We start from the raw sequence: 26,324 nt of genomic DNA, 5'->3' as shown, positions 1-26,324 counted from the left end.
GCCCAAAATCCATCTAGATTTCTTCAGTTTCTTTTTCCAGGCTTTTCCAGCTGTCCTAATTCCACAACAATTTCTTTAGTAATCATTCTTTACTGAGTCTACCGAAAATATTCAACTTAATTTTTAAAGAATGAACATCTCTTTCTTCTCCATCCCTATTTTATTGGATCACATAAGATTGAATTACATTGTATGGTTACAATGACCATACAGTTGGCAATTGACAGGTTTGGGAACAAACACATCTTACATAAGCATGCAACTCAAAACATGGCAGCAGGGACTTCCCTGGTGGCGCAGTGGTTAAGAATCCGCCTGCCAATACAGGGGACACGGGTTCGAGCCCTGGTCCAGGAAGATCCCACATGCCGCACAGCAACTAAGCCCGTGCGCCACAACTACTGAAGCCCACGTGCCTAGAGCCCATGCTCAGCAACAAGAGAAGCCACCACGATGAGAAGCCCACATGCTGCAACGAATACCCAATGCAGCCAAAAATAAATAAATAAATTTAATTTAAAAAAATGGCAGCAAAAGTCCAAGTTGGAGAAGGTTAATAATAATAACTGTAGTTAACAGCTATGGTGCCTACGATGTGCCAGGCACTGTTCTAAATGCTTTGTTTAAATATTAAATAAATTTTCCCAACAACCCTGTAGATAGGTACTATTTTTATCTCCATTAAAAAATGAGAAGACAGGGAATTCCCTGTCGGTTCAGTGGTTAAGACCCCGTGCTGCCACTGCAAAGGGCCCGGGTTTGATCCCTGGTCAAGGAACTAAGATCCCACAAGCCATACGGTGCAGCCAAAAAATAAAAACAACATTTTTTTCAAATAAAAAAATAAATGAGAAGAAGCCTCCAGAGAGGAACCTCCAGCTGGCAAGCATCCAGCGTGTTGCAGGGATGAGCCGTGAGGTGAGCTGGTGAGTTGATTAAGCAGAGTTCTATTACGAGAGCTTCTACTGCAGAAGCATTGCTTGGTGTCCCCTGAGTGCTGGGTAATACCTCATGAGGGTAGTTGGAATGTTCAAATCTTTCGAAAGTCTTGAAAATTTTAATCAATTCGCAGCTCTCAGAGATAATAACTTTGTGGTCCCACGTAAAAAAAAAAGGAGAAGAGGCCATCATCTTCTTAGTGCCCTTCAAGCCTGAGATTCCAGAAAAAGAAATAGCAGGAAATAAAGCATTTCTTTTCCACGTTAGTTGCCTTTGTAGAAAGCTGATTTCTAAGTGTTCCCTCTTGCCGCCATCGGTTGATGTTGTCAGAGTGCCCATTTCTTCACCTTTTTGTCTTCCTTCCAGCCGGGAGCACCTGCCAGGGTTGGGTTTCTGCCTAACAGTCAGCCCATCCTCTCTCCTGGGATGACCCCCACTTGTCTGGCTTCTCCGACCCGACCACTGGGGGCTGCTCTGTCCCGTCCGTGTCACCCTGGCCCATCGCTCTTGAGGCTGCCGGGCTCCTGGCGGCCTGCCTGACATGCTGTGTTCTTCCCTTCTGCTGCCATCTGCCCTCTGTGCTCCCTGGCTCTTTTTGTCTTTGCCTGGCTTCTCACTTGATGCCGATCTTGATCCCTCCTTGCTGTTCACATATGCTCTGATGGCACCTTGTCCACCCATTCCTATTTTACTTTCTAAATAAGTGCACATCGTATCAAAAACCAAAACAATGTGAAAAGGTCTACAGTTAGATGTCTTGCTTCCAGCTCTGTCTCCATCCACTCCATCCCCTAACCCCCATGCCATGTGGAAAGACTTTTATTAGTTTCTTATACATACCTCCAGAGTTTTTTTTAATGCAAATACAAAAAAAAAAAATCCATTCTCCTCTTTCTTGGATGAAAATATATTGTTCTGCTCTTTCATTTTTACTTTTTCACTGAACAATGTATTTTAGAGATTATTCCATGTCAGTACACAGAGCCCTTTGTCCTTTTTTAAGCTGTGTAGATGTCCAGGGCCCATTGGATGGATGTGGGTACCAGTCCTCACTGACAGACACCTAAACTTTTTCAGTCTTTGGTGGATGTAAATAATGCTGCCAGGAACAACTTTGTGCATTTTATTCATGCTGACCCACTTTTTCCCTCCATTTTCCTTCTTGATCCTTTAAGTCTTTCAGGACAAAGTGGACTTCCAACAAATCACCTGTGCTGACCGCTTATCTTTGGCCAAGCCCTTTGACCTTGCTGTGGCCTCCTTCTCCTAACTCTGAATTTGGCCTCAGTTCTTATCTAATAGGGTATGTTTTTATTTTCCTCCACATCCACCTTCTATCTACTCAACAGGTTTTCTTTTTTTCCTTTTAGAGCAAAATACTTCCAATTAAGATCAGCAATTCCAAATAATTCCAATGATGCTAAACAATTTCACCAATATCAGTAAGCGGCACATATTAAGTACTTATGGTGGAATTTAGGATTACCAGAGGGGAAGGGTAGGGAGGTAGTTAGGGAGTTTGGGATTGACATGTACACACTGCTATCTTTAAAATGGATAACCAACAAGGACCTACTGTATAGCACAGGGACCTCTGCTCAATATTCTGTAACAACCAGGAAAAGAATTTGAAAAAGAATAGATACATGTATATGTATAACTGAATCACTTTGTTGTACACGTGAAACTAACACAACATTGTTAATCAACTATACTCCAATATAAAATAAAAAGTCAAATAAAAAATAAATAAAAAGGAAAAAAAGGTACTTATGGTGGGCCAGGTGCTGCTAGATGCTGTACGTCTTTACTTAATCCTCTTATTAATCCAGTAAGAGAGGAATTATCATTTTACTAATGAGAAGACTCAGTCTCAGAGAGGTTAAGCAACTGGTCCAAAGTCACACAGCTGGTAAATAGCAGGGTTGGGATCCTAGCCCAAGTCTGCCTGACCCCACCATGGTCTCATCTTCTAGAACTAGAGTGAAGGGTTTGCAGAAATTTGGAGTTTTAAGTCAAGGAGAAAGAGTTTTTTAAAAAAAAAAATCTGTTCAAACCCAGAACTCTCTTAATCCTTTGTTCTTCTCTAGCTTCCGAGAGGATTTCCATTATAATGACACTGCTGGGTACTTCATTATTGGAGGGAGCAGGTATGTGGCTGGCATTGAAGGGTTTTTTGGACCCCTGAAGTACTATCGCCTCCATGCTCTGCACCCTGCACAGGTGAGCCCAGGGGACCAAGGAGTTTTCGAATGCTATGGGTAATGGGCGTGTGGCTTAGGGCTGTGGAACCAGTCCAGTGTAAACAAAAGATTTATCTAAGCCGGACCTCGCATCGGCTCTGTCACCAAACATGATTAATATTGAGGCTTCCCCCTCCACCCCGCAAACGTGATAATAGATTTTTGTAAACGTTTGGTTCATTTAGTACTCATAAAATGGAAACCATTTACTTCCTCTGCTTTAATAACTAGTAGCTTAATTATAGAGTCGATTTTTATCAGGCTGTTGCCTATCCAGCGATTAAGCTAATGAAAGGAGAGAGTCTTAGTTATTTGGTAAAGCTTCTTTTATATGCTATTATTTAAAGTATCAGAGAGGAGACAGTCCAGCAAACAGGACTCTTGGTTCTGCTTACTGCTCTCTCCAGAAACATGGGCCTTTGGCTCACACTGGGTGGGTGGGCTGCGGTGGTGGAGATCATAGAGGGCTTTGTAGTCAGCATTGAATTCTCAAGTCCAAAACCCACCCACAAATGGAATGGAATTGTCGGAGTCTCCAGGCCAGCTCCAGCAGGGCTGGTGGGTATTAGAGGGGGGCTGCCCCACAAGGGAACCTTCACCCTGGTTGCTTTTTGTACCTTGGTAAGGAGATCACCGGATACCTAAAAAAGGAACGTTCTTTCATTCCTGTGACCTTGTGGGATTTGTTCTGGGAAAAGCAGGAGTCACTAGGCAAAGTCAATTGGGAAAAATGGGGCACCTTATCACCCATAGGCTCTAACATCTTAGAGCCCCTGTTGAGATACCTCTATAAGAGAAAAAAAATGAAATTCTTTTATTCATGTGTGCAGCCAATACTTATTAAGCACCTACTATGTGCCAGGCTCTGTGCAAGATGCTGAGGCGTCCAAGATGAATTAAGGTGGTGGCTTTCAAACTTTTTTTTGAAGGTGGTCCACAATAAGAACTCTATTTAATAGCATGAGCAGTACATGCATAAGCATATATAATACACATATACATACATACACACATGTATATACATATATATGTAAAACACAAAACTGAAATAAGAATTTTACTAACGATACAGATTCTTGCTATGTTCAGTGTGCCCTGATATTTTGTGTTCTGCTCTATAAAAAACAAAATCACTGCTGGTTACGAACCACTGAAATAATTTCACAACCCTCCAGTGGGTCATAACCCTTATTTTGAAAACCACTGAGTAGAGATAAGGTCTCTGATCTTGAGGAGCTCCTTGCCTGGGTCTTAAACAGATAAGTCATGAAAGAATGGGGTACATGCTTTAATGAAGATGTGAGCACTGTGTCTGGCAGTGCCGAGGTGCGGTCCTCTGCATCGGTACATGTATGAGGGTGCGGTAGGCTGTTAGGGAGGCTGCCCTGAAGGGATGACCTTGGATCTGGCTCTTGGAGGTTGAGAAGGAGCCTTCTAAACAGAAGAAAAGGAGAGGAGGCTTCCAGGCAGTAGGTGCAGCACTGGTAGACTTGGGGTCCTTTGGGAACTCAGGGGAGATGAATGTCATTTTCTGGGGATAGCACATAGCGGCGGGGAAGAGAAGAGGATGAAGGCCTGGTCTCTGGGAAATCCTGACACTTAAGAAGCTCTGCAGAGGAGAAGATGCCACAAAAAGAAGCTAGAGGGAAGCAGTCAGAGCTGGCGTGTCCTTGAATTACTAGTAACACCCTTCCTTTGAGAATCCAAAGCAGATGAGCTGTGTACAAACAAGCCACCTGGTACTATCAATGGGAGAAGGAAATCCACCTGAACGTAGCCTCATGGGTACCCATGAGTGTTTGATGACAATTGTTGTTCATTCTGTTTTCTTGCCCTCTTGTAGATTTTCAATCCCCTACTTGAGAAGCAACTTGCTGAACATATCAAGTTATATTATGAAAGGTGTGCAGAGGTTCAAGAAATAGTATCTGTGTACACATCCACGGTACAGCAGGGGGACAGGAGACAAGAAGCATGTAAGTATTGAACTATAGGAGAGCGATTTTTAGCTCCAGGCATTTGTAGCAACATGTTTGGCTTCTTTCATAAGGGGGTTGAAATAGAACATATGTGACTTGACCAATGGGGGCAAGTATGACCTCCCGAGATGGATGCAAATGATAGTGTGCCTTCCACCTAGATCCCACCAAGACCAACAGCCAGCAAGAACCCAAACCTGCCTCGTGGCTTCAACTAGCTGTAATTTAGTTTAAGAATATAAATGAGGGTGTTTTGAGCCTCAAATTGCATTATTCCCATCCATAATGGGATCTTAGGCCAGTCTAAGAAAATAAAAATGAATTGGAAAATAAATTAATCATTAGAAATGTTTCCCCGTCGGTGCACTTTTTTCTTGGACCATTAATATCTGAATATTAGCTTTCAGAAATGTTGAACAATGGCTTTGTTGTTTGGGGCTGGGTTTTATTTTTTAAATCTTTGAAATTGACTCATTCTGGAAGACATTGGTAACTTTTCAACAGAAGGAATGAATTTCAAATAGACTGCTTCCGTGCCTGCCCGTATTTGCAGACATCCTTTCATTCATACAGAGTGTGTATCTGTTATAAAACTCATCCCGTCTTGTCTTCCAATGTTCCAGCACTTATAAATTTCTCTGGCTATAGCTCTTCTTGCATGATATGGTGGCACTAGAGTTAGTCACATATGTTCTTTCTGGAAGAGAAATTCCTGTGGGGCCTTTGCCATCAGCAAAAGTAAATTGAGTATTTCAGTCCTGCCTAAATAATCTCAACATCTCCAGAGCCGAGCTTCCCATTTCAGGCCATGGAGGAATGGATACATGTTGAACATACCCCATTCTGATAGGGTTCACATAAAATGGTCATAGGAAGTGATTAGAGATGGTGATAGGTAAGTGTAGAAAGGCAGCACTTCTGCAATTTAATTTAAGAGTAGGCTATACTAGTCTCCCAGCTGCTGCTCTCACCGCTGAATCATCCAGAAAATATGATGCTGTCAGAAGAAGGGAAGATATATAGGAATAGTAATATCCCAAACAGGAAAGAAACTGATTTTGATAGCTGATGTAATTTCAGGAGATACCCAGAGTCAGAAGCCCGGTCTTGCATGCTGATCTGTTTGGTGGCATTGGGAAGATTCTCCTAACATCTTCTACTGCCTTGCCTCCCTGGGGGTCCCTGTGCTTTGCTCCTCGACTCACACTGCCAACAAAATGGCCTAGATATTGTCCTCCTGGGGACCAGTCCGAGGCCAGCTGCTCATTCTATAGAATTATTCAACAGCTATCAGCAACTTTGGCACATTTCCCTTGGACTTGGCTTTGAATTTGTGACCTCGAGGCAGAGGCATCGTAGCCAATTTCAAATCCCTGATGCACCCAAACCAACATCCAGTAACGCCAAGTCTGACCTCTTATTTCTAGTTCCCCGTAGAGTAAGGGAGTTAGAGAGGCAAGGCTTCCCTCTAATGGTATCCTGTGCTTCCCTTTCCTGTAGGCGACCTCCGGAATTCCTACCTGGACCTGAAGCTCAGGTACGGGCGGCCCTCGATATGCAGAGCCCTCCTCTGGGAGAAGGAGCTGAAAGCCAAGCACCGAAGCTTGTTCCAGGCCTTGCTGGAGATGGGTTTGGTGACAGGTAATTGAGTCTGTGCCTCGCTCGCCTTTGGATGCTGGTTAGGAAGGTCCCTGTTTTTCTGCTTTCCCTCACCCTCTTTAGTGATTTATGCCTTGAAGTTATTTTTAACCCTAGTGTTCTAGCTTAATTTCAAATTTAAATTCTGCCCTTAATGTGTCCACCACTCAATGTATCTGTGCACATTTTCAACCCTAACTACAAAAACTTAAATTTAGGAATCACTTGAGCAATTCTTTATTTAAAGCCAAGGCCACAAACAAGCAGCTGACAGCCAGAGCTGGCCCCCAAATGTGGTTGCTTTGGCATACACATTGTTGTCAATTTAAAAAAAATTAGTTACAGGGATCTAAAAACTTCTATGAAAATGCAAATTTCTAGCTTTTCTCAGAAGATCCAAAGATCTGGCGACGCCGGGCCTCCGTTCCTGAGTGGCAGCAATCCCAGAGGTGTGTGGTTGGGACAGGCAGGCTCTGTCCATCCACAGCCCTTCCTGCCTCTGGTTGAGCACCTCCTGCCGACTTCAGTCATGGATCTTACCTGCCCGGGCCCTAGGCCCTTGAACTTGAGACCTTTGATTTGAAGTACATTTTAAGCAGCATCTCAGGAATCTGTGTATATTTTGCAAATGTGTCCAGCTTAAGTCCATTGTGATTTAGGTTTGCATAGTAATTAAGTACATACTGTAAGACTACAAGGAATCTTGAAACGATGTCTATTAGGAAGAGGAGAGAAGCTGGAGGTGTTCAGCCTGGGGAAGGAGGGTAATGAGAACTATCTTAGCGGTCAGCAGCAGCCCATGGTATTCCTGGGCATATGACCAAACCCTTGGGTCAAGGCAATGCAGAAACTGACTGCTGCTGCATATAAGAACTTCCTAAAAATGGCAGTGTCCAGTGGAATAGACTCTCTTTGCAGATAGTGATTCACCCTCACCCCATCTTGAAAGAATTCAAACCATACAAGATATTTCATCTTTGGTTCATTTGATATTTGCTGAGTGACTGCTCAGTTACTTGGCTAGACTTCAGAGGTAAGTAAAATAGTGCAAGGTCTCTGCCCTTGAGGGACCGACTTGAAAGCAAAGAAAAATGGTAATGTATTTTTAAAAATAAAAGCTATGGGAGTAATTGGCAAAGGCACAAAGAAGGGAGTGGTCAGTTCTACTTGGAAGTCTAGAGTGCTCCAGGAAGGCTTCCTGGAGGAGGTGACACTGGGATTGATTCTTGAAGGGTCAATTGATGTTTGCCAGATAAGCAAGGTGGGGGTAGGTATTGCAGGCAGAGTAGAGGCAGAGAGATGGGAACAGCATGCCATTTTTAATGATGTGCAAGGAATTTGGGAAGCAGGAGAGGGCCTGGAGAGTGATTATTCTTTTTTTTAAATTATTTGTTTATTGAAGTAAAATTGATCTACAATGTTGTGTTAGTTTCAGGCATACAGCACAGTGATTCAGTTATATATATATATATTTTTTTTCAGATTCTTTTCTGTTGTAGGTTATTACAAGATATTGAATATAGTTCCCTGTGCTATATAGTAGGTCCTTGTTGGTTACCTATTTTACTTATAGTAGTGTGTATATGTTAATCCCAAACTCCTAATTTATCCCACCCCCCTTCCTTTCCCCTTTGGTAACCATAAGTTTATTTTCTATGTCTGTGGGTCTATTTCTGTTTTATAAATAAGTTCATTTGTATCTTTTTTTTAAAATTCCACGTATAAGTGATATCATATATTTGTCTTTCTCTGTCTGGCTTACTTCACTTAGTATGATAATCTCTAGGTCCATCCATGTTGCTGCAAATGGCATTATTTTGTTCTTTTTTATGGCTGAGTAGTATTCCAGTGTGTCTAGATACCACATCTTCTTTATCTATTCATCTGTCAATGGACATTTAGGTTGCTTTCATGTCTTGGCTATTGTATATAGTGCTGCAGTGAACATTGGGGTGCATGTATCTTTTTGAATTATGGTTTTCTCCAGATATATGCCCAGGAGTGGGGTTGCAGGACCATATGGTAGTTCTATTTTTAGTTTTTAAGGACCCTCCATACTGTTCTCATAGTGGCTGCACCAATTTACATTCCCACCAACAACATGGGAGGGCTCCTTACTAGAGCTCAGACTCCATCCTGACAAGTTTGGGCTTTACGTTGTAGGTGACGGGGACCTGTTGAAGGGTTTCAAGCAGGGGCTAGAGGCGTGATCAGATCTGGGTTTTTGAGGTCACTCTTGTCAGCAGTGGGAGACTGAGGGAGGTAAACTAGAGTGCTATGGAGCTGGGAGCAAGGGGGCCACTACATGGCCCAGGGAGGAGAGGGTGGGGGCCTGAATGGGACAGAGTGATGTAGACGGAGCCAAAGGATATAAGGGGTTGGCTCTGAGGGACTTCATCACTGCCTGGATCCAGGAAAGGGAGGCCATGTGGAGTCAGGTGTCAGCATAGCCTCTGCAGCCAAGTGACCTGATTCTGATATTAACTTAGCACTTACTAGCTGTGTGATCTTGGGCAAGCCACTTCATTTCACTGAGCCTCAGTTTCCTCATCTGCAAAACGGGGATGACAATAGTCCCTCTCTTCTAGTGTTGGGTTAAGGAATTGACACTTAGAAGAGTATGGGCACTTAGTAAACTCTATGTAAACAGCGTTTCTCAATCTTGGCACTACTGACATTTTGGATAATTCGTTGTTGTGAAGGGTCTGTCCTGTGTATTGTAGGATGTTTAGCTGCATTTCTGGTCTCTACCCACTAGATACCAGCAACACTCCGTCTCCTCCCATAAACCTCCACCCAAGGGTGACAACTAAAAATGTCTCCAGATATTGCCAAGTGTCCCCAGGGAGGTCACATCGCCCCCGGTGGAGAATCACTGCTGTGTAAGTGTTACACTATTACTACCAGGCAGCGACAATTGCTGGGTTTTCGTGGGTCTTCTGGGAGGTGGTGGAACTGCCCCCTGAGACAGGTGAACGGAAGAGGGCGATGCATGTTGGAAAGTGTAGGCTAAACGGGCGAAGACCACATCACCTCAAAACTGGCTTTATGAGATTTCAGATATATTAAAATATAGTTTTACTGATTAGGAACAGGAGTGAATCATTTTCACAAAACATTCTTTTTCAAGCAAATACTCTCAATAAAGAATGTTTTTGTGTTATTTTTACTGCTCAGAGGTTTCTTTTAAAGAATGCAGAATGATTTTATTCTCTGTGGAGGCCTAGAAAGGGAGCTAATTAACCCAGATCATGAACCCCCAAACCCTGAGACTTGATGGGCCGCAGTGCTGGGGAGTTGTCACACTGCAGCATAGACACGCGTCCAGCTGCCCTCGGTCAGGCTTCCGGGGCCCCATGCCTGGGGGGAGAGGGGGCACAAAGCCGGATTTGCCACTTTAGGGCCCACTGCTGGTGCCCAAGCAGCCAATCAGGTCCTTCTGGTGCCAAGTCTGCTTAGATCAGCGCCAGGGAGCATACCGGGAGGGGCCCCTATCTCCCTGGGCATGTAGCCACCTGCATCCCGCCTCTCCCTGCCGTTTCCTGGCGCCCAGAAGCAGGTGGGGAGGGAGGGTGGGCAGGGTAGGCAAATCTCCAGAACCAACCTCAGGCTCCCATTCTGCCTTCACCCCCTATTTTTCTAGTTTACGTCGTCCCATCCATAGGGACTGGGAGCCTCCTGCAGGGTAGGGCTTACACTCATTAAAATTCATCTGTACCCGGCACACTGCCCTTGCTTGGGGCCATCATAGTTAACTAGATAATCTCTGTGGTTAACCCTGGAGAGAGATTGGTGTCAGACATTGTGCCCAGTTTCTAACAATCTTGAGAGAAGTGCAGAAAATTTGATTTTGTAAATTGAGGGAAAAAAAAAAATTACATTATTTACATATCTTTACTCTGGTCTCCTATAAAAAGAAGAGTAGTCAGACTGGTGTGACTATGTATCTATTCCTGGTTCCTCACATAACTTTTGATCCAAGTTTATCCTGCTGTGAGTGTCTAGCTGGCTTTGGAGTGCTTTGGACAACTCTAGTCAATAGGAACTATGTTTGCATCATGTTTTCTGCTGCTGGCCTGAGCTGTTTGGTCCTGTTGACCAGTAGACTTTACTAGAATATCCTCATCATGTTACATTTCTTGTATCTGAGATAAGCTACAAGAACAGACTCAAGGATCAGATGCTGGCTGCTTAGAATTCTTGCTGTAGGGACCGAGTAGGCGCAGTCACAGAGATAAGGAATGAAACCGTGTGAGTAATTTAAGTCACTCGTATCACAACCTTCCATTCATTCATTCACTAGACAAGTATTGACCCAGTGGCCCAGGATAGGACAAAGATGGGGCCATGTTTTGAATGAGAGTGACTTAGGTTAAATACAAAGAAAAACGTCAGCTCCCATAGCTCCCACAAAGGGAATTAATTGGTGGAATTACTTTTTTCCTGGCATTAAAAAAATATATATGACAGCATGAGACAATGGCCTGTAATTTCTGGTTCTTTGCGACACTCACCCTTTTCTTGGCAGCCTCTCCTCACATATACAGCCAACTCTACTGCCAGGCTGCTGCACGTGCACGCTTCAGACGGCAGCGTTTTCCCCCGACACTGTGTGATTTTAGATGGATCATCTGCTCTCCCTCTGAGCCAACGACGTACTTCAAAGGAGCCATGAGAACGGTGCAGGGAGTGCAGAGTCGGAAGCTCACAACCAGTAGGAGTGTCCTCTGCATTCTGCCCAGTGAGGTCAGGAGTGGTCACCACCTTCTAGTTGTTCCCAAAAGATTGAGCTCTATTTTTCTACTGCAAAAGAGAATCCCCAAATATTTACACCCTCCCTCTTTAAGGACTGTAATTTTTTAAAAATTTTGTGGTAAAATGCACATAATTTAAAACTCTCCATCATCACCATTTTTAAGTGTACCCTTCAGTAGCATTAAGTACGTTCACATTGTTGCACAACAGATTCTAGAACTTTCTTATCTTGCAAAACTGAAATTCTGTACTCATTAAACCACAACTCCCCACCCTGCCCCCGCCCCCAATCCCTAGTGACCACCATTCTACTTTCTGTGTCTATGAACTTGACTCTTCTAGATACCTGATATGAGTGCAATCATACAGTATTTGTCTTGCATGAGCGGCTTATCTCGTTTAGCATAAGGTCCTCAAGGTTCATCCATGTTATAGCATCTGTCAGAATCTCCTTCCTCTTTAAGGCTGAATAATATTCCATTGTGTGTCTATACCACATTTTGTTTATTCATTCATCTGTTGATGGACACTTGGGTTGCTTCCCCCTCTTGGCTCTTGTGAATAGTGCTGCTTTGAATGTGGTGTACAAGTATCTCTTCAGGACTCGGCTTTCAGTTCTTTTGGCTGTATACTCAGAGGTGGGCTTGCTGGATCATACAGTAATTCTATGTTTAATCTTTTGAGGAACCATTATCCTGTTTTCCATAGGGGCTGCACCATCTTACATTCCCATCAACAGCGTGCAAGTGTTCCAATTTCTCCACGTTCTCACCAACACTTGTGATTTTCTGGGTTTTTGATAATAGCCACCCTTATGGGTATGAAGGGTAATTTATGTTTGTAAGTTATATACTGGGGAAAGTCTGGTTTCATAGGAATGAAGAATGTAATGCTCTCATAAAGTGACAGTGTCTACGAAAGAGCTTCACAGACAGAAAGGTACCCTATGGGTATGAGAGATAGAGTCGCCCGGATAGCGCTTGTCTCATCTGCCTTGACTTACAGCGCTTTGATCCTATGGGTGTCTCCATTACTCGCTTGATTGCAAGCTTGTTGAGGGTAATGCGAGAGGTGTAAGTATCCCACTATGCTTCCTATTCCTTCACAGTGTCTGCAACGGTGCTGGGCATACGTTAGGTGCTTAGTTATCAATCCTTCTTCCGTATGACCCTATACAGTGCATTTATGCCCCACTCCCCTCAAAGAACACACCTCAGCCACCCATGCTTTTCAACTTGCCTGCCTTGCAAGCAGCCTTCAAGTCCCAACTCAAACACTGCCTGCTCACATCGTCTTTCCTGTCCCCCCAGGCAGTCAGCTCCATCTCCCCTGCCCTCCTTGCCATTTTGTAGGTGTCCCCTTATCAGTACCTATCTTACCACATTACAATATTGATTTGCCTGTCTGATTCCACAGTGGAGCTCAGACGTCTTCAAAGACAGCAACAGAATCTAGGTTTTCTTTGAAGACCCTCAATAAGTATTTGTTGAGCCACTGAACGCACTCCAAATGAATAAGTGATCTCATTGTAAATACTAAAAACATCTTTTTGGGTCTGTGAATCAGTGAAGGAACAAGGAGTTTAACTTCCAGGAGATACAAATTCAAGGTCTACGCTAGCTAAGCCATAACACCATTCCAGACCGATGGAGTCTGTGGGCTTATTTGCCTTTTCTCCACATTCTTCTCACTTCTCTCACGCTTCCTTAGCCTGCTTCTCCCTCAGAAGCTGCTGTCCTGGCTCTGAAAACACCTTTGCAAATATAGTCCTGTTTGCCAGGTCAGCCAGGATGCTGTCTCTCAACTCTCCCCTGACAGCAAAAGTAGGCCAGAATCCTTCTTCGTCTATGCACGCCCATTACAAAAGAATTCCCGAAACACAGCCCCCAGGGTTCTTGCTTTCATATATTTGTAACCTCGTTGCTGAGGTATTCAGGTGCCCAGATATGAAACAGCCCTAAGGTGCATGCAAACCCAACTTGGCACCCCTGTATTGAGAACCTCCAAGCATGGTGCTGGGCCCTGGAACGACCGTAATGAAAAGCGTAGACTGGCCCACACATGAGTCTTTGCCATGTGCCAGGGGGTGTGGAGGAAGGAGGCTTCTTACACGGTGACAGCTGATGTGCTAACCTGGTATAAAATGCAGCTGTCCCCACTGGTGGTTCTCACTCTGAAGCATCACAGGACTTGTTCTTCAGTTTCCAGAGTCAGCATGCCTTTGAATTAAAGAGAGCAGTGCTGGGCTTCCCTGGTGGTGCAGTGGTTAAGAATCCACCTGCCAATGCAGGGGACACGGGTTCGAGCCCTGGTCTGGGAAGATCCCACATGCTGCAGAGCGACTAAGCCCGTGTGCCACAACTACTGAGCCCGCATGCCACAACTACTGAAGCCCATGCACCTAGAGCCCCTGCTCCACAACAAGAGAAGCCACTGCAGTGAGAAGCCCATGCACCTCAACAAAGAGTAGCCCCTGCTCGCCGCAACTAGAGAAAGCCCACGCACAGCAACGAAGACCCAAACGCAGCCAAAAATAAATAAATAAGATAAATAAATTTATAAAAATAAATAAATAAATAAGTAAAGACAGCAGTGCTCTTGGGGCACCCAGCTGCAGCGCACACAGATGTGGCAGCCAACCCTTCCTGCCTCCGGCATTCCGGAGCCATGGCTCTGCCTCCTGATTGCCTCGAATGGCCCAGGAATGCTCCTGTGGTGCTCTGTCCTGAAGTTCACCGCTGTCCAGGCTCTGGGGGGCATCCGACACAAGACCCCATGTTCAAGACTTCAGGGGGACCATTCTGCTTGGTCAACCTCTGTGTTGTTTCCTGGGGAAACTCCAATTCTTTAGGAAAATGGCTGTTGTCAGAGCATAGAAATTGCCCTATTTGCATTGGGGCTTTTTCTATTGCTAGGCTGGTAGTATTTTAGTATGCACGCCTTTTCATCCTTTAAGAGGTATGCTGGCTGTTTCTTTTTACTCTCCTCTCACACCTTTCTTGACAAAATGGAACCCTTTGAATTCAAAAACCCTCTGAATGGGGCTCTGGCATCAGGGAAGAGGAGTGGTGAGGATCGGCTGGTAAGAGGTGGCAGGAATGGCAGAGCTAGGTGGGGCTCCAGGCCAGAGAGCTGGTATGGTAGGAAGGAGAAAGGAAGGACACGATGGCCCAAGTGCAGGGGGGACTCGAAGGCAGGGAGGCCCAGGTAAGCGTGACAGGTGAGTGGACCAGCACGCCCTCCAGACATTTGCCCTGAAGCCAGAACTGTTTACTTCCTTTCTTCTTTTCATGCTGGACTGGGCACCTCTGAGCCCATGGTAGCTGATGACTGTGGCTACAGAAAGTCCAAGGTCTGCCAGCAGATGGTTCTCGGGAGGAAGCCAGGTCTGCGGCTGGGCTCCCCTCCCAGGGCTGACACCATCTGCATTGTTCCTTCAGGGCCACAGCCTGACTCCTGCCCCAGGCTTCAGAGAGGAGAGGGCAGGGGACGAGGTTCCTCTACACAATATGCAGACAGGTGCTGGCTGCACTATCATCCCTCTAGCTTGTTTCTAACTCTTCTGATTTTTGCCAACAATTGCAATGTTTATTTGGAGACTAAAACGCAGAGCATGGAAATGGTAGAAACACAATGGGGTTATTTAGTAACGCCAGGATCCTGTGTCCTTTAAGAGCTATGTTCACTGTTGTTCATTAAAGGACCTTTATCTTATTTTTTTTAAATTTAGAAAGCATCTTTATAGTTTTTTAAAAAAAAAATCCACGGAGAGAGAGAAAGAGGGAAAGGGAAGGAGGGAGGGGGCGAAGGGAGGGAAGGAGATAAGTTACATGTAGGAAACCAGGCAATCTGCACAGGACAGAAAAGTACAAGTAGTTTACTTTTGAGAGAGAAATAAGCCACTTCTTTGAGTCTTGGGAACCCAGTGGAGCTCATCAAATGAGAATGCAAATGAAGGATGTGCTATGTTTTTCTAAATCAGTAAACTTGGTGAAGATCTTTCCTTTTCTGGGTATATGGTATTTTCTCCTTTCACATTTTTTTCCCTTTTCAAACTTCTTCCCTGGATGCATTACACCTTTTGGAAGCTTGAAACTAAAAATGACTTTCCTGTTGTTGTCTCGTTCCCCTCATAAGGAATAAGTCTGCCTTTCTTCTCTCAAATTCTCCATCAGAGGCAGCTCTGGTTCCTTCAGTAGGTGACTACCTTCTCATTTTCTGCTTTTTGCCTCTTTTAATGTTGAGCGTGGGCTTCCCTCGTGGCACAGTGGTTAAGAATCCGCCTGCCAATGCAGGGGACACAGGTTCGAGCCCTGGTCCGGGAAGATCCCACATGTGGCGGAGCAACTAAGCCTGTGCGCCACAGCTACTGAGCCTGCGTGCCACAACTATTGAAGCCTGTGCGCCTAGAGCCCGTGCTCCGCAACAAAAGAAGCCACCACAATGAGAAGCTCGCACACCACAACAAAGAGTAGCCACTGCTCGCTGCAACTAGAGAAAGCCCGCGCTCGGCAACGGAAGCCCAATGCAGCCAAAAATTAAAAAACAACAACAACAACAAAAAAAAACCCAATGATGAGCGCACAAATGGTGACCTTGTGGTATTGCTGGAAAAAGGAAAAAAGAGCAAAATAAACAACGCTGTGCTACTCGGGGAGATTAAGAGTTAATTAATGCTGGTGGTGCCTTTGTTTCCTTAGCTTCTGGTGTAGGAAGAAAGAAAAATGGGAAAATGGCTCCTACTTCTATTTTGTTTGTTTGTTTTTCATTACTCCATTAATCTCCATAAATAAGGCATGTTTTTTAGTTATAGATCTACTAGAAAAAATGCATATGCTAAACCAGTTGGGTGAAATTAACAGTTTCATTAAATGGATTTTTAAATTGCCAGTTTTACATCACCAGTGACATCAGAGCTTTGATTTTGTGCCACATTTGGAATACAAACTTTAAAGAATGTGCAAAACGAGCGGTTTTCCTTTAGAAGTATTATTATTTTATTATTATACTCACTAGTGCAGAAAATTGTCTAGATTCTTTTGCAGAGAAAATACTGATTGGTAATGTCTGGGGGGGAGTTAAGAATTTTAATAGGTAAAAGAAATAATGAAGGTTTTTCAACCTGCCTCCGTTTCAGTCTGCAAAGTTTTTTTGTGTTTGCTAAGGATTTGAACTTTGTGAAGGATCCCCCTCCTGATCCTTATTCTCCTCCTGCAATCCCAGTTACCTGGGCAATCCCAGTAATGATTTCTGGGATTCTGTGCCAGAGGTCAGCAGGGCAACTGTTTCATTTGGACCTCCATTTGGCTTGGAGTCTCTTTTCTCCTCTGAGCCCCCAAAGCCCATGTCTGTGGGTACTCAGGCAAAACTCATCATATTAGTTATTTTTTTAAATGCCTATTTTATTTTTTTGTGTGAAATGGCTCTTTTTTAAAATTAATTTTTATTGGAGTATAGTTGCTTTACAATGTTGTGTTAGCTTCTACTGCACAGCAAGATGAATCTGGCAGAGCAGGTAAGGCTGGAATGAATCGTTAACAAATTGTTAATGTTGCTTTGCTCGGAGTGTGCACAGAGGGGCAGCGGAGATGAGGAAGTATTTAAAAGTAAATATATGAATAAGTAGGAATAGGATTTACTCTGCAAATCCATCTGAGTACTGCAGTACACACCAAATCTAGCAGAGAAGGTTCTTATCCTGTCTAATGGTTGGGTAGGATGGAATTTTTCTCTCAGCTATGCAAAGGGAGACTCCAAAAGGAGATCCCCGGACTCCTGGTGGAAAAGAGGGTTATTAATCAGATACATCCCAACAGATGAGCAGAGGGAAATGCTCGAGGATGTTCATTGCTGTGTTGCTGGTTATAGCAAAACCAATGGAAGCAACCCAAGAGTCTAAAAATAGAGAACCGGTTGGAAAAACAGCACTGCTATAGAATGCAATACTATTGAAACTTTAGGAAGAATGAGCTTCTGACTGCCGTGGACAGGTATTCGTGGTATGTGGTTAATTTAAAAAGGAAAGTTGACAGATAAACAACAACGATTTACTGTCTAGCATAGGGAACTATACTCAATATCTTGTAATAACCTATAAAGGAAAAGAATCTGAAAAAGAATATGTATATATGAGTCATTTTGCTCTACACCTGAAACTAACACAATATTGTAAATCAGATATACTTTGATAAAAAATTACAGTCATAAGGGAAAAAAAGTTGAGAGTCCAAACCTATAGGGGCTTTTTGGAAAGAAAATGTATATGTATATAGGCAGATAGAGGTGTAATGAATTATTGTCTATGCCAAGGAAAAGTCTGGAAGTATATACGGCAAGCTTTCAACAGTTTATCGCCACTATTAAAGAAGGTTTGGGAGAGAGAGGACTTCTGTTTTTGTTTTATACAAATCTATATTATTTGATTTTTTTTTTCTTTTACAACAAGCAGCTATTTCTTTAGGGATTAAAAACAAAACAGAAAGAGGAGCAAACTCCATGTGTTTAGTTAAGGTGTTGTTTTTAGAACCTACCTCTTGGGATGGAGAGTAAGTAAAAGCAAATCCAAGCTGCTGCCTCTCAGAAACCTGGAGAGGGCGGAGGTGAGGGGTTCCAGGAGCCAGGAGATGGGACTGCCTTAGCTCTGGGTGAGGGGGTAGGTGGGCTCCTTTTCCACAGCTCAGCAAGTGAAGGCATGTGCCCCCCTACCAGGGGCAGCCAGCCCGCCTGTGTGCCCAAAGGGATAGGCATTAGCTCATAATCAATGGTTTGGGTTTCACAATTTCATCCGTGGATCCCACTGGCTTCTGTGTTGATGCCTTGGAAGAGGCATCAACCTCTGCCGAGGAATTGCCCTTAAATCCAATCTCAAATCCTCTCATTGAGAGTTTTCCTGCATTGGAAACTCATCTCTGTTCATTCCTTGATGGAGCGCTGATAGAGTGAGTCTCTTGTTGCCTCCTGGAAGTTGTTAGTAACATTTTAATTTGGGATGGAATGAAGAAAATCAAAGAAAAATGTTGGGTATAATTCTAAGGGGGAGAAAATTTTCGTTTTAAATAAATTGACCACATCTCTTTAACTGGAAATTGTACCTATGCAATCCTATATAGCCGTTTGTAACATAGCATCTAGTAGATGCACAGAATAGAATTGTAAACGTTCATTGGCTGAATTAATAAAACGAGAGGTGAATAATGTAGACGGACTTTAAAAGACTGTAACAGATTATAGGGCTATATAACTTGCCCATTTGGACTTAAGAGTTTAACAATTTATGGGAGGATTAGGTAAAAGGAAGTATCATAGCTTAAAGCAGTTGCGTAAAGAGGTCTCTGCCATGGTGGCAAGGTTACCTATGAAGACAACTGGTTGCCCAGTTGTCTTAATCAGGAGGTAGGGGGAGCAGGGTGAGTAGGAGTCTTGCTTCTGTGACCTGCCAAGCTGGATTCTAAGCTTGGCTCAGCCATTTGCCAGCTTTGGTGACTTTGGACAAGTTAGTCGACTTCTCCAGGCTTCAGTCTCCTCATCTGAAAAATGAGGACGTTAATAATAGTACTTACCTCTTAAAATTTGTTTGGATTACATGACATAATTTGTATAAGACACTCAACCCAGTATTTGGCATTTTATAGGCCCTCAATAAAAGTTGACTCATTCTTTTTATTGTATTTAGAAACCCACAAGGAAAACCGGAAGCAAAAGATGATAAGAAAGCATCTCAAAATAAGGTTCTTGTGCTCAACTTTTTACAGCAGCACCTAGGAACTATTTCTGAGATAAAACACACCCTCCTTCAGAGTCTTAGAGGGAAAAAAAAAATCTCTCTGGCAGTTTCGGTGGTCCTGACTTGGTGGTGAGTTACGCTGAGTAAATTACTCTCTTGAGGCGCTCTCTCAGCTATAGAAGGCACATCCTTTTCTCCAGGATACTAGGCTGTCATTTAGTGCCAAAGGAAAAGCTGTTTATAGAATGACACCCTGGCATCCCCAACGGGTTTGATTTACCTCCCCGGAAGCTGGTATATATCAAGTCACTGCAGGACCAACCGTATTAATAACTCAGGTGATTTAGTTGGCTGTTCCCACTTATTCTGTCGATCCCATGGTAGTTAATTGTGTGTTCTGTGAATTGTGTTATTTACAGTGCCGAGGAACCAAAGTGAATCCGTATTAGAAATTGGTGGGCGGATATTCGAAAAGGCTGTAAAGAGACTTTCCACTGGTGATGGTCTTCACCAAATTAGCTCTGTCGTCCCCTTTCTGATGGATGCCAGCTGCTGTGGATACCATAAAGCATCCTACTACCTCGCAGTCTTTTATGAAACTGGATTAAATGTACCTCGGGATCAGCTGCAGGTAGAGTATTTTGCGGGCTCCAGGAACATCAGTTACCTGCCTTATGTTTGCAGAGTAAGGCTCTCATGCCCCGGGTGGAACTGGACATGTTCATTTTCCCTGGAGTCCTTTAAAAACTTTACACTCAAGAAAAACAGCCTAAGACTGTGTTAAATACAGGATCTCCCGCTGTCAGTGAGTGAAAAAGGGCACTTTATCCATTTCTAGGCACAGCATGGGGATATGATTGGTATACTGACTGAGGAATAGTTTGAGCAAGGCTTACCAGAATCCCAGTCATTCAAGAACAGTTGCCTCTTACCTAATTCTTGTAACTATTCTGGCTGTGGGTCCAGCATCCCATATGACTTTTTAGCTAAGTGAAATCATCTGGACCTCTAAGCAAAGTATTGTCACATCCAGCCTCCTGTCATTAAAATAAATGTCATACTAGACGGTTTTGTGGTATTGAATCCAAATTTATTTTGCAACTTGCCTAACACTTGGAATCGCATTTTTATAAGTGCTGCTAAATGGTCCCTGATCACTTTTAGTTTCTGTTTGTGCACATGGGATCGTTCATCCTGGATTTGAAGAGACTCAGACTGTTTAGACCTTCCCAGGTGGCTCTGTGTTCCTTTCACTTGACTTCTTTGTGTGTGTCTCTGGCTGTAGAAGCTCATGATTGATGGCATGCTTTCCCAAGTCCCTGAGGCAGTCCCCACCACGGTGGAATAGGGTAGAAGATTCTAGCCTCGTCTCTGTCACAAAATGGCTGGTTGACCAAGGACATATGACTTCAACTTTCTGAGCCTCTATTTCCTCAACTCTGAAATGAGATGGTTGGACCAGTCGATCTCTAAAGACCCTTCCCGACACTAATGTTCTGAGAGTGTGAGGTTGGGACGTGGCCCACTATTCAGATCATCTGACCATAGGTGACGTAGCTGAAGTGGACCAAGATCCTTAGAACAGTTGTTAGATACACAAAGAGATGCTGTGAGATAAGTCAGGGGAGGACTCCCAATCTTCACTGAGAAAAGGACAAAGGAATTTTCAGCTGTTAGACATTGAGAAGGACAGATAACCATTAGAAAGCTCTTGTGGCTTCTTTTCTAACGTTTTTTAAAAAGGCATGTTAACTTGTTTCTGGAATGACTAGGCTCATATGTAGAGGTGAGGCCAGATGACCTTTCTATGTTTAGGATTTTATGACCCTTTTCTATAATCTTGTGAACACTGTCCATTTCTTCTTAACAGGGCATGTTGTATAGTTTGGTTGGAGGCCAGGGCAGTGAGAGGCTGTCTTCGATGAACCTTGGGTACAAACACTACCAGGGTATTGATCACTACGCCCTGGACTGGGAGTTGTCCTACGCCTACTACAGCAACATTGCCACCAAGACACCCCTTGACCAGCACACGCTCCAAGGAGATCAGGTACGAGACAAAAGTGGGTGGAAACAGTTATGGCCCTGCTTACTAGAGCTTCCTGAACAGTTTTTTATTTTATTTTATTTTATTTTTTTAAATTATTTGCTTTATTTATTTATTTATTTATGGCTGTGTTGGGTCTTCGTTTCTGTGCGAGGGCTTTCTCTCGTTGCGGCAAGCGGGGGCCACTCTTCATCGCGGTGCGCGGGCCTCTCACTATCGCGGCCTCTCTTGTTGCGGAGCACAGGCTCCAGACGCGCAGGCTCAGCAATTGTGGCTCACGGGCCTAGTTGCTCCGCGGCATGTGGGATCTTCCCAGACCAGGGCTCGAACCCGTGTCCCCTGCATTGGCAGGCAGACTCTCAACCACTGCGCCTCCAGGGAAGCCCTGAACAGTTTTATTAAGCGTCTGCACCTGTGGCTGGTTTATTCGCTGGCCTTTAGAGTACAGGCAAAATCCAATGGAGAGAAAAGCTTTCTTGCATTCTCCAATTCATATTTCCTCAGTGTGTTCTCAGGCTAAATGCAAGGACCATCCTACATCTACGCGTGAAAAGCTTTTCATGAGTGAGAGGACCGGTATGGGGAGGGTAGATAACGGCCCTGGACAGATTTTGATTTTGAAAAAAAATGTGTACCAGAAACATAGGCATTTTGTCTTTGTTCCAAAACCATGTGAAAGTGGTGGGGTCTGGAGATGTTAGTCAAATTAAGTGAGGGCAGTAAGCCAAGGGCTCCTCAATACGTCACAAGCAAGCGAGGTCTACATAACGAAGAAGCTCCATCCCTAGCTGTGTTCCCGCTGCCGGACACCTTGAGAAGCGTCTGCCCATCACATGAGCCTCAGTGCTCACAAGTGATGGACAGCAGGCGATGTTTGAAGACCCTGCCCCATCCTGGATTAAGGACTGGATGAAGGGCACTAACTCCAGCCCCTAATTTTGCAGGTTCCCACGTCTTACTGACTCATTAGGCAAAGAAATCAGTGGTTCACATCTGCCCAAAAAAACATGTTACGTTGCACCAACTGATGGTTTGTTTGGGGGACCATGAATAAAAGGGTGTATAAAGGTCATGGTGTAAGAATAAAAAGAAAGCTGCCTTTAGATGATGTAGATTTGCATCCAGCAGGAGTAGATTATGACGTGGTTGGCTTCTTGGCATGTATTTTTCTGTATCTCTTTCTCCACAATGGTTTTAAGATGTTTTCATGGTCACAGCACTTGAGGTAGTTAAGTGCAAGTAGTCTGTACCAGGAGATGGCAATTTTTTTCTGCAAAAGACCAGATAGTAAATATTTTAGGCTCTGCTTTTACAGTCACTATTGCAACTACTCAACTCTGCCGAAGACAATATATAAACCAATGGGGTGCCTGGGTTTGTGCAGCCATAGACAGGAGGTTACTGCATGGTCAGATTTGGCCCTGGTTTACGCCATAAACCCTTAATTTTCCCCCTTATGCTTGGTGAGTCTGGACTGATAGCAGGATTGTGGAATCTTAGGCAGAGCAGCTAACTGGGAACCAGACCGTTCACTCTTCCCTGTGCTGCTCCTGTATCACACTCAGAAACCCCCAGCGGAGGAAACTTGTGCTTTGATCATTGGAAATGAATGGTTTCTGGAAAAGAAATCTACAGTGGCCACTGTACAGTTATGAAATAAATGACTCAAAGATACATGTTGTCAGTGAACACTAAACATGAATCAAGCTATGAAATGCCCAAAGCCTGTCTGTATAGACATTCTAATTCTTTTAGAAAATAATGATTTCTTCTGAATAAACTTACACACTCTTATCATTGTCATCTGTATTCTCTCAGCGTATAGGGGCTATGTGCAAAATCTGACCTCAGTTTGACAGGAATTTATTTATTAATTGATAAAGTTTTTTTTAAAAGAATTCTTCTGAAAACACGTTCATACAAAATCAAGCCACAAAATAATATTTTGCCATTGTTCTGCTAAGCCTGAATGTGTTAATAAAGCCCTGTACGTATATATTATACTTTTAGGAATTCTAATTCAGCATAATTTAGCAAGGGGAGATGGTATGTTGCTAACAAGCTCCTTTTCTTTTGAAGATTTGGCCCATGAAGTGTTATGATTATGAAAGGAAATGTTTAATTGGTCAGAACCAGAGAAGATGAATAGAGAAGCTCCATCTTGCAGCTGGAAAGTCGTGTGATTAAGAATCATAGATAGGAATTATACAGTTAGAAGAGTTGTATCATAGCTCATTTTCTTAAGAATGTGTAATTAATGGTTTCTTGAGAATTTAAGCAGGTGTCATACATTGATTTAAATGTCCTTTTGTGGAGAGATCTATTAATTCACCAGCAGCACATAACAAATGAGGAGATACGGGAAGCCAGACCCCTAATTAACAAACCAAGGATCCGTCAGTAACTTCTTTCTTGATTCTTGTTTCATTTTCTCTTTTATGTAACTCGTGGTTCCCATCAACTTCATCTTCTTTTTTCATAATCTTGCTTCATGTCACTTCTTTATGATTTAGGGGGACTCTGCTTCAGGTTAAAGAGAAAGAAGATGGTAGGGTTTTTTTTTGATTTTTGGTTTGTTTTTGTGGCTTAATCCCAAATGGATTCCTTTCATTCTCTTCACACCTCAGAATTTGCTCTTCTGAAAGGTTTGGTCCTCAGCCTTCTCTGTCTACACCTTCTAGAGGGCAGGGGGTCTCATCAACATCCCTGGTTTCAACTGCCCTCCGCATACTGATGACATGCACATCTTATTCTCAGGCTGAGGTCTTTCTTAAAACCCCCACCTGCAATCGTAACATACCACAAAGGGAACACACCACCTCCTCCTCTCCATTCCCCACAGACACCTCAACCAATGGCACCGTTGTCCATGCCAGCAACGGGGGAGTCACCTTTGATCCCCCCATCATCTTACCAGTTCTAATCCCCAACAGCATTACATGCAGCTCTCCTTCATCATGTCTCCCCTGAGTGACCCTGACAGCCTCCTGTTCTACTCTGAGTTATGGAATGAATTGACCCCTAAATTCATATGTTGAAGCCCTCACCCCCAGTACCTCAGAATGGGACACTGCATTTGGAGCTAGGACCTTTGAAGAGAGGATTAAGTTAAATGGAGTCATTAGTGGCCCTACTCCAGTATGACTGGTGTTCTTACAAGAAGAGGAGATTGGGACGTAGATGAAACAGGGGGACAGCCATGTGAGGACACAAGCTAAGGAGAGGGGCCTCAGAAGAAACTAAACCTGCCAGCATCTTGATCTTGGACTTCCAGCCTCCAGAAGTGGGAGAAAATTAATTTCTGTGGTTTAAGCCACGCTGTCTGTGACGTTTTGTTATGGCAGTCCTGGCAAATGAATTCACCTCCTAACTGGCCTTTCTGTTGCCAGTCTTGTCCCTTCCCATTTTCTTCCCACAGAGGCCAAAGAGGGCTGTCGACAGTGGAGGTTCTCAACCTGACTGCACGTGATCAGAATCACGTGCGGGCTCAGAGAATACCTCTGTGCAGGCTCCACCCCACAGTCTTATTGAAGTGACAGAGGGAGGGTCCAGGCATATAATAGGTGTATATATGTCTATGTGCATGTGTAGCTTTAAATAGCTCCTTAGATGGGCGTAACGTGCAGTCAGCGTTGAGAAGTACTGACCCGGAAGCACTAAGTCCAGCTCATCACTTGGCATAGGAGACGTTCCTTGATCTGGTTTCTTTCTGCTTCCCCAACCTCAGCTCTCAGCGATTCCATGTTTGGCCTGCCCACCCTGGCAATGCCAAGCTTTTGGTCACACCATGCTGCCCACAATTCCTGGCCCTGCTCAATCTCCTCTGTCTGGTTTGCTTTCTCCACTACCACCCCCCTTTTCCTGCCTTCTGACCCCCCCCCCCCAACTAGGATGCTGGGCTCAGACACCACCACCTCCCTGGATCTTCCCTTTGCTGCGCCGCCGTGGCACCTGGGCACACCCCCGCCATTGCTCTATGATGGGTGCTGTGTGCAGGTCTCGGAGCCGGCTCTCCCAGTAGACTGTGAGCTCCCCGAGACAGGCACCTTGTCTGTTCACGTCGGTGACCCTAGTGCCCAGCCCTGTGCTTGACATGTAGTTGGCACTGACTGTTTACTGATGGGGTGGTGGACAGCATGAGCGTGCCGAGTATCCAGTGATGGACACAAAGCGATCACGTCTCGTTGATTCTCTGGTGCTTTTTGATGCAACCAGTGTTCATTGTTGATGGCAAGCACCCAGGCACTTGGCTTTCAACTCTGCCCCTCTTGCATTCAGCACCGCCTTTGTATGAGGAACCCCCCGTTTGGGGAATCTTGGGTACTTGCTTCCCTGTCTCTCTCCATCATTACACCTGATATTCCTCCATTCTTACTTTAAAATCCCTAAAATGTTAAATTTCAACAAAGAAAACTTACACGCCCCATTGGGAGCCAAACATTATAGCTGATTTTAAACACGCTAAGAGGCAGGTTCCTCATGGTGGTGTCTACAGGCCCTGAAGGAAGTAGTGGTTTAAGTGCAGGCTCGGAAATTGCCCTGCTTCTGAGTTCCCAGGAGCACTGGCTGGAACGTTATATTTCACGACTTCAGAGAATGCAGATGCTCCAGAAAATAGGCGGCTGCCGAGAGCCTTTTCTCTCCAGGTCCAAATTCCACCACATCTTTCGCCCTCCCTACTCCCTCCCGGCTCTGCGCTCTGTCCTGCCTTTCCTGTGATTGATTGCAGACAGCTGATATGATGTGAACACTGCCCTTGCAGCCTATAGGCTGAGCGGAGAGACAGGAGGTAAAGTGTATGAAGAGTCAGTGTCTGTAGGACAGTGTGATGCCTTCTCTGACACTGGGTCCAGGGGCATCTGAGGACTGTAGAGTCTCTGGACATTGGACCTCCTCTAAGCTGGTCAGCTGGTTTTAACCCTACGGTATAGGCTATGAACTGCTCATTCTAGAGACGTTGATTTTATAACACAGCAACAAAAACAATCCACCTCCCCGGG

General features: G+C 44.2%; 1 protein-coding gene across 2 annotated transcripts in view; it reads left to right on the top strand.

Annotated features, from left to right (window-relative positions):
- The window catches only part of SEL1L3 (SEL1L family member 3), a 99,860-nt gene that overhangs the window by 32,238 nt on the left and 41,298 nt on the right, over positions 1-26,324 (top strand). For both annotated transcript variants that reach the window (XM_061191294.1, XM_061191293.1), the window contains exons 7-11: positions 3,030-3,162; positions 5,026-5,158; positions 6,662-6,802; positions 19,697-19,908; positions 21,148-21,327. In XM_061191294.1, coding sequence (XP_061047277.1) covers positions 3,030-3,162; positions 5,026-5,158; positions 6,662-6,802; positions 19,697-19,908; positions 21,148-21,327 — 799 coding nt within the window. The remainder of the gene's footprint in view (positions 1-3,029; positions 3,163-5,025; positions 5,159-6,661; positions 6,803-19,696; positions 19,909-21,147; positions 21,328-26,324) is intronic.

The sequence above is a fragment of the Eubalaena glacialis genome, chromosome 5 (genome assembly GCF_028564815.1).
Source record: "Eubalaena glacialis isolate mEubGla1 chromosome 5, mEubGla1.1.hap2.+ XY, whole genome shotgun sequence".
Taxonomy (NCBI): domain Eukaryota; kingdom Metazoa; phylum Chordata; class Mammalia; order Artiodactyla; family Balaenidae; genus Eubalaena; species Eubalaena glacialis.
This window is presented reverse-complemented; position numbering and strand designations above follow the sequence as displayed.